The sequence below is a fragment of the Coccinella septempunctata genome, chromosome 6, assembly GCF_907165205.1.
Source record: "Coccinella septempunctata chromosome 6, icCocSept1.1, whole genome shotgun sequence".
NCBI classification, from domain to species: Eukaryota; Metazoa; Arthropoda; class Insecta; order Coleoptera; family Coccinellidae; genus Coccinella; species Coccinella septempunctata.
Genome location: NC_058194.1, coordinates 31,433,229 through 31,442,623, shown reverse-complemented (window position 1 = coordinate 31,442,623; position 9,395 = coordinate 31,433,229). Strand labels below are relative to the sequence as shown.

At 40.8% G+C, this 9,395-nt stretch overlaps 1 protein-coding gene across 1 annotated transcript; it reads left to right on the top strand.

Annotated features, from left to right (window-relative positions):
- Nucleotides 1-5,432: 5,432 nt before the first annotated feature.
- LOC123315080 (phosphoserine phosphatase) lies at nucleotides 5,433-6,218 on the top strand. The gene has a single exon (XM_044900641.1). The coding sequence runs from the start codon at nucleotides 5,487-5,489 to the stop codon at nucleotides 6,150-6,152; it is 666 nt and encodes a 221-aa protein (XP_044756576.1). The 5' UTR covers nucleotides 5,433-5,486; the 3' UTR covers nucleotides 6,153-6,218.
- The last annotated feature ends 3,177 nt before the right edge of the window (nucleotides 6,219-9,395 follow it).

Below are 9,395 nucleotides of genomic sequence, written 5' to 3'. Positions count from 1 at the left end.
CTCCTCCATTAGCATGTAAACTGATATTACTCCCATATACGTAACGGTAGAACTCTGTTTAGACTATGCCATGCAGACCATCCGATCTCAACAAAGTTCCCAACCGGGGAATATAACATACCTGTTTGCTTTCTGATGCACTCCAGACTTCCATCGATATTTTTCGCGCTCAAGAGCCCTGTAACCACCCTTTCATCTGGCTAATTAAATCGACAAACCGCCCACTCCTGCCTGAGCACGCTGTAAAATCCCTTTCAGGAAGAATCTATAGGATCTGGAGTGCTCAATCCCATCGGGCAAACATCAAATCTGCTGCTTCCACAGAAGAGATTCCTGTCCCTTTTATGACGACATAAAAGCAACCCCAATTTAATCCTGGAGTGCCATGAGCAAGGCATCAGCCTTAATTAACGTAAACACTTGCTTCTGGACGTTCGATGGAAAGGCTGGAATTAGACTTTCATCGGGTTCGCTCGCTTTGTGCCGGAGATGAAGAATTTTGTTGTACGGACAACGATGTCTCGAGTGACGCTGTTGATTGAACTGGAGACACGGTTTCACTCTGATGAAATTTCGACGATCCAAAATGAACATGATATGGTGAAGCTAGATCCGATAAAATCCATACCCTGCAGGTCTGGTTCATAGAGTGACTGTGAGCATTCTCCTGTGGATGGTGTGGCTGGGAGATGTACGAGGATGTATTGATATCTACTTAGCTTAGACCACTACCATGCATAATAAAAATATTGCGTTAACATAGCAACGAAAAATGTCTTATTAGAAGTGTCAGTGTTAAGATTGAGGTCAAAAAAGTAAACCAGAGTTACGCAATAAATTGAAAGACAGAAGATGTCCCCCGAAATTGTAAAAATCGACAAATTGAAGTATCGAGCCATCATCAAGTGCCTATATTTGAGAGGGTTAAGAGTTAAGCAGATTTACGAAGGTATGCTTAATACCCTTGGTGATCAATGTCCTCCGTATGCGACCGTGAAAAATTGGACTGCAAGCCTCAAAAGAGGTAAATTTTTCATTGAACATGATGACCGATCGGGAAGGCCAGTTTCTGTATCAGTCCCCGAAAATATCGATGCAGTTCATGACATGATTTTATCAGACCGTCGAATTGGGCTAAAACGGATATATGAAGCACTGAATATTTCATACGAACTCGTTCATCATACAGTTCACGTCAATTTGGACATGAGAAAAATTGCTGCAAATTGGATCCCCAAATGTTTGAATGTTGACCAAAAGCGTGCAAGGGTAGAAGCATCGCGTTCGATCTGTGCTCGATTTGAAAACGATGTAGATTTCTTAAACCGAATTTTTACTATGGATGAGACTTGGGTACATTTTTGCGATCCAGAAACAAACCAACAGTCGATGGAATGGCGACACTCTGGTCCTCCAAGACCTAAGAAGTTTCGTGTCCAAAAATCTGCTGGAAAAGTTCTTGGTTCAGTTTTTTGGGATTGCCATGGAGTAATCATGATTGATTTTTTGGATAAGGGTAGAACAATAATCAGAGATTACTATTCGACATTACTGACCACTCCAAGGGAAAAAATTGAAGAGAAAAGACGCGGAAAGCCATCCAAAGATGTTTTGTTTTTGAAAGACAACGCCCCTGCACCCAAATCTCATTTTGCCATACAAAAAATTCGTGATTTAGGGTTTGAATTACTAGAACACCCCCTTATTCACCAGATTTGGCTCCATCCGACTATCATCTCTTACCTCAACTGAAAAAAAGTTTAAAAGGTCGTAATATGTATATGTATTGCATATTGGAAATGTATTCAAATGATGACAATCAAACCCTGCACTTGCACGTATGCTGAAAAATGTACTTTATAGGTGGATTCATTATTAACTCCTTTATCCTTTAGGGTCCAATTTTTCCTCGTTGATAGCTTATATCGCATTCCAATAGATCATTCTCCCCCACATTAGTTCAACGCCGACTGTTCATCAATTAAAATGTCCATGTAAAATATCCACATTTGTAATGTACCTGCAACGGCTGTCAACGGCAACGATCAATCAAAATTTCGGTAGCAAGTGCCACCCACTGCGCTAATATGTTGATTTGAAATTAGAATTGTGAAACATCAATCACACTCGATATTCATTCGCACCACAGGGTGTTCCAATTTTTTCAGGTGGATAGAGTAATACGCTGATGATTGAGATTTCAGATTCTTGCTTTCAGAGCCTGCGGCATTGATAGCGTGGGAAGATTTGATGTTGCTACATCCACCCTTCGTTTCATATCATCGATTGAATATTTTCACCTTGTCTGCTTTGTAATCAGGAATTTTGTTTTGACATTTTCGAATCTATAGAGTGATATTTACTGACTCTAGAAAAAATTCGCTTGAAACTATTTTTCCACGTCAAAAACCCAAGGGGGACGCAAACATATGCGATTTCATACGTCCTAATCAAGCAATTTATTTCGAATCGAAATTCATCGATTTCGATGTCAACTCGTTTGACAGGCAGCCTGCTTCGAGTCGTTCCCGACATAAAAATGACAGAAACTCGTCCGGTATCGAGCAAAACCGGCAAAAAGTCATACTCGTACCAGGTCGGAGCTTATAAAAACCGAGGAGGAATATAAACGCGAGGGTGTTTGTTTAAGTGTGAACATCTCGCAGTACATGGCAGCTGACTGCTCGTCTGATGGATGGTTCGAACATGACATGCTGAGAAAAGCGTTGTAGAGCTCTGGATAATCTTCAGACTGTTTAATTTCATGTAGATAACACTCAACAATGAGGGTAAGTTCACTGAAATTGAGCGAGAAGTATCTCAAATCATATGTACACTATAACCTTTACTCGAGAAACATTTGTGCAAAATTTTCGTGTACAAGGAAGTCAAACTTTCTTCATTAGAAGATCAGGAAGTATTGCACTCAAATCTGACAGATGTACACAGAATAAAACTATCAATTTGCTGTCTTCCTTTGCTGGGAGGTCATTCAAGATCGCTTTTCATTCGAATTTTCGAAGATTAAAATGATATGCTTTGCTGAAAAAGTGATTTTCCTTAGTGTCTCCATGGCTCTAGGGCGCAGCAGTTCTTTTTCTTTCTGCATTTCTCATTTCGGTTTGAGAAACACCAAAGGAGCGTCCGTAGACGTTGTCGTCGCCAACTGCATCGCGAAATCATCGGAAACGATTGAAAAATGTAAATTGACGTTGGCTACCGCAAAATAGGGACCTCCATAAACAATATCTGCAGTGAATCCTGAATAAAACATTACAGTTGAACTTACTTGTACATGTCATAAAGTGCCCCAGTAAAAATTAGCACATTTGCAATTTCAAATGGGGCATTTGCACACGAAACAAGCTCCACATTATGCCGTATACGGTCCAGGAGAAATATCTAATTCAACATTGACCGTCGCTCAGGATCGTATTGAATTTTCAATTTTCGTATTCTCGGTTTCTTTCAAAAGTGGATTCAGTAGGCAGACTAACTACCTATCGTTTGTGGATAACGTCTGGAATACTCGGATGATTGAATTAGATTTATAGAAATTCTGCATCATCTGGTACTCCTCATGTGTATTGTACGTTCAGGATTCAACTTTTTTTTCGGTTTTGTACTAAACGTATAGTCTGAACAGAAGAAATAAAAGAGAAGAGCCCTTTTTGCCATTTTAACATGTAAATTTTCGTGAGGATTTCTGCTAAAATGGTTTCTAGGTCTTCTTCAAAGTCAATATGTGGATAGTTCCACCAGAGCTCTAGTTAACTCAACAGAAAGATAAGGAAACTCAGAAAAAACGTGAAGGCTTCGCCCTTTTTCGGACCACAGAGCGAAAGGAACAATTGTGGTCAGCGCAAACGAGTCAGTTCGTTTCTGACTCCTTGAGAAACAGTCAGACCTCCCACATATTACTTCCTACGCTACTCTAGTGGTAAGTCTACTTGGGGAACTGAACCAACCATTCCGTTCATTAATTGAATTAATATCACGCACATCGAATCAAGTAGTAATTAATTGGTGAAGGGACATTCTGCCAAGTCGAAATTCTGCCGATACGGCCCTGCATTCGGCTCCCAAGATAATCCTCTTACTAGCCATCGTTATTCTCGAAATAATTGCTGAAGTAAGTACGTTGCTACTCGAGTATGTTGTTGGTATTTTCAATTACACTTTGTGTCCGTCCTGTTTCTGAGATTAATTCGTTCGATGTTGAAGGATTGGAATGGAATATTTACATTTGAATTTCAGTGTACGCAACGTCCTGTGATTCCCTGAAAAGCGGTCGAGTAAGAATGTCGAACTGCTTTCATTAGGGCTTGGGATTTAGCAGCTGGAATTTCTATTGCTCCTATCCAACAGCAACGGATATTTTTCAATCACTTTTCGATGGAAATCATTCCCGACTGAGGAAAATGCCAGTTGGTAATCCAGAAATTTACTTTCGGCTTCCTTTGATTACAAGCACTGACGCTAATTGTGTATTAAAATGATTCTAACATAACTCTTCTGTTTGTTTTCTGGCCGCCCCTGTACTCATTGTAAAAACAACGACTGGTAATCTTCGAAACCATGGATATCAATTCTCGAATATCAAGAATTAATTGATAATAAAGAATAGATATCGGTTTTCACGAACACAATTAAAATTCCAATTCAGACCACCACTGTTAATGAGATACGACAATATCGTATAGGTTTCCAGTTTACGAGGCGGTTTTCGCCATTTAAAAACCGAGAATCTCTTCGAATCCAGCAATTTTTCATCGTTTCACGTATGACGGGTCATATCTGATTTCTCGAAAACTATTCTGAAGGAAACATTAAGATTCTCGATGGGGATATGGGAGTTTTTGCCCGGTTTCTAAGAGAGTCGAGGATTCATATAGGAAATATTTTAATAGTTCCTCGTATATCGAAGAAGGTATTATACGTGACTATTGTTAGATATTCTGAGAGAAACGTCTTAGAAGATCTAGTGTGCAGACAATATTTCATATCATAATGTATGACATACCTACTATTTGAATAATCATTGAAGAAACTCAAGGATATAAGAATATTCCCTACAAATAACTTGAACTGTATCTATTCATTTTTATTGAATTGGAAAAGATTGCAACTCTTGTACAAAAAAGATTCCGATTATGCTCATGAAAGATCCCTGGTCTGATACCCACTCGAAGATTTCCTTATGGATTATTCCGCAGTTCACATTTATTGTATGTATTAGTCATGAAGAAACTCCAATATCCCTTATCATAACAAAACAAACATTTCAAAATTTCTTCCATTGATAACAACTAAGAATTCAGAATATATTGAATTGAGTTCTAATCTTTCCAGATGTAGCCTAATGAACTGGCTACTCGTTTCGTAACCATAGTCAACAATTTGCGCATGCACAGCCTATCCGAGCATCAATAAACTGACCTTGTAAGTTAGTAGTCGATCAAACGCTGTACCGTCAACGTGGAAGCATGGATAAAGTTAAGGAAGTACTACGTAAGGCAGACGCTGTATGTTTCGATGTAGACTCGACAGTAATAAAAGAGGAAGGCATAGACGAATTGGCGAAATTTTGCGGAAAGGGCAAGGAGATAGCCGAGCTCACAAACAAGGCGATGGGTGGATCCATGACCTTCCAAGAATCCCTCAACCTTCGCATGAACATTCTCCAACCATCTGTAACCAAGATTAAGGAATTCCTGAACAGAAACCCTGCCAATTTATCTCCTGGAATCAAAGAGGTGGTCGATACCCTCAGGAGGAGAAACGTGGAGGTGTATTTGGTCACTGGCGGATTCAGATGTATCGTATCACCGATAGCCAGGCAGTTGGACATCCCTGAAACGAACATCTACTCCAACAGGATGAAGTTTTATTTCGACGGAGAGTACGCTGGTTTCGATGAGAATCAACCGACTTCCAGGAGCGGTGGAAAGGCTGAGGTTGTGAGGATTTTAAAGGAGAAATTCGGATATAAGAATTTGGTTATGATAGGCGATGGTGCCACTGATTTGGAAGCTTGCCCTCCGGCCGATGCTTTCATAGGTTATGGAGGCAACGTGGTGAGAGAAGGGGTGAAGAGGAATGCCAAGTGGTTTGTAGAGGATTTCCAAGAGGTTATAGACGCCCTGAAATAGGAATAATTTGGAATATCGTATATGATTTGTAGATATTGTTTGGATGAATAAATTGAAATTTTGGGACATTTTCCTTCTCTTAATTGAACATTGCGATCAAATCAATAGGCATTCGCACTTTTGTCAAACGAAGTAGAGAGAGGGTAATGCCTCTTTGATTAAGCCTCTGTGAATAAGCTTCGAAAACAGTAATAATTCTGTGAAACGCCACAACCAATCTGCAGCATCCTAATTCAGCGATGATGCCTTGGCATAACCGTATACGGGTAAAAATCAAACAGCTATGGCGCGTTCTCGACGCCATGTAACCTCCTCAAATGAAATAATTACATCAGAACCCATCTGGAACTCGTTTAATTTAAATTAAACCGAAGCCATTCCTGCGAGACATATCGCCCGGCCAAACTCAATTTGGTGAGTGCTGTTTACCCAGCGAAACATGCCAGGACTAGCGCGAACGACGTGCCTTTTGACACGTGTTACCGACTAGGATATGGCGTCGTCGAAGGGTTTACGGTGTGACGAGTGGATTTTTGGAAGTGTTCCGTTTTCACGACGCCATAAAATCGAGAAATTCACTCCTCATTAAGGTTTCAGTGGGGCTGGGCGGGTTTTTAAGGACGTCGTAATCGGGAACGGAACAAAGAACGGGCAGATGCAACGTCTTGTTCGAACAGTTCTGTCAGTCGGCGTCAGCTAGATATTATAGCCAGTTTTTTTAGTGAATGAGATTGTTTTGAATTGAAACTCAAGTTAAAATCTACTTAGAAATTTTATTCTTGATAAAAAAAGAAGCTGCAACAATTTTTGTGTGACATTTCAATAGAAATTGGGCAGCAAATAAAGCGACATAATCAAAAATTGCATAATTTTGACCACCTATAACTTCTGAATTACTTTGGCAATGTTGAATGTGTGAAGATTATGCTTGGATCTTCGTGTCACAGATGTAGGGTATTTCTTCAAGTTCTTCTTCTTGTACAGGGTTCTAGCCAGATAAAGGGCTCTTAACTTTGAGAGAACTATTCACGAGCTTGCGAAACATCATTTTAGAGCAGAGTACTGATTCTCAACTCGATTAGATCTGTATTTTCGGAAATAATGGTTGAATAAAATTCACCATCTAGTAGCTAAGCAGCTAAAGGCGTGTTTCATATCTGAAAGGGTGACTATTCTGATAATGACTTTGAACGAACGCCTTAAAGGTCCTGTTTCACTTGGGGGCTCCCCTAGCATCATGGTTCAAAGTAGATTGTGAGTATTGTGGGATTTTTTATCATCGTTTTCTTTTCGGAGAGGATTATTTCGTAATTCAGGCCCTTCTGGACTGCAATCTGGAGAATTCCCCAGAGGATACTGCATAAAATATATCTATATATGCTGTGAAGGTCAGGAAAGGCTGAAATACCTTTCTGGGAAAGAGGTAAACTCCTACTTGTTGGAAGAATGCAGAACAGATCTTCGTGAGCTGGACTCCAGTATATTTTAGTGTCCGAAACACGAAGAGGTTACTGGAAACGATAAGATAGACTTACTGGCTAAGCAGGATGCCGCTCCATCTTTGTTGGTCCAGAACCGACGCTATCCATCTTTCTAGAACATCTTTACAGATGACTAGACAGAAAATTTTCCTCTGAATGGGGCATGGAAGTGGGCTCAAGTTCCTCATTAGGAGAGCAGCTTTTAAGTCTAAACTCCTGGCACTTAGGTGGAAAAAGCTGAGTCTGATGCATTAACTGCACATGTTCGATGAATATTGAAGGGAAATGGGACTTACTTGTTGTTCCTTGTACCACTAGTGCAGGAACATTGATACAACTGTCGAGCATATTCTGTTCACCTGTAGCAACCTTGCAGATTTAAGGGCAACGTGAGGGAGGCTCTTCTATATCGACTCTTGGCATTTCTGTCAGCGAGTCTCCAACTGCATGAGGATAAACAATGGGCCACAAGGCCTCAGTTCAGCTCAGTTCAGAGGCATCGCACAAGGGAGAAGAAGAAGAATTCTGTTCCACTTTGCCATAACTTAACTCCGAGCCGTAATGGAATTCAGACCATCGAAAAAAGTGTAAAACTCCCTCGATTAACGCGGGGTGGCAAGCACAAATCGAATAACCCATATCTCATCGTTCCAACTGAAAAACGCCCTCAACCACTTCCTCAAGCTTCTTAAACGACCGTCGTCTTGACCTAAACCGACATTCCCAGTCCGCTCACAAAGACCCCAAGACATAAATTCGCCGAACACGACCAAATAATTCGGCGAAATGGCCTCCAGAGTTACGCCGATTCACACCAAGAGCCATCCGCGGCCATCTATCGGAGCGATTCCGACCCTCCGTAATGGCAATCTTACAGACGTTTTTAATCTGATAAGTGCATCGTTTTGCGCGCCAGATATAATCGAAGGAGACGGTCTCTGGGACGTGGCTGTATGCGCCGCGAAATAATATTATACAGGAAGATGGATACATTAAGTGCATGATGCGAAACCGAAACGGGGGAGCTTGGTGGAGATAATGTACGTCTCTGGGGAGCGCCCCCAGCCGCAAACCGAACCGGGGACTAATTGGGTTGGTTTCTTGTTTTCCTTCATGCTGACACACAATGATACGACTGGTGCGCAGTGGTGGAGGACAGCATTCCAAATGGGCAATGTCTATCTGTCCACAAATCGATCAATTTTTGGAGGCTGCTTAGATGGACCATGTGCCGTCGACTGGAACAGATAGGGCAATATCTGGTGCACTCAGCATCTTCCAAATAAAGTTCAACTCATGTTCAAATATGCTGACGACCATACCTTATCATAATTTGGGGTAGTAACTCATCCTCTGGTCAAATTCTTTGTGTTCAGTGTCCAACAATGTTACTTCTTGGTTTCTCCGATTATAAACACAAGACGAATATTGTTTTGGAGTTACACTTCGACTTTGAGGTTCATTGAGACGTCTATCAGAGCTGCTTTTGCCGCTGAACCATATACAGTTCGTTCTCTATCTCCAGAATTCGATTAATCTAGATAGCTACTTATAGATGGGGCAATATCTGGTGCACTCAGCATCTTCCACTTATGTTCAAATATGCTGACGACCATAACTAATCATAATTTGGGGTAGTAACTCATCCTCTGGTCAAATTCTTTGTGTTCAGTGTCCAACAATGTTACCTTTTGGTTTCTCCGATTATAAACACAAGATTGTTTTGGAGTTACACTTCGACTTTGAGGTTCATTGAGACGTG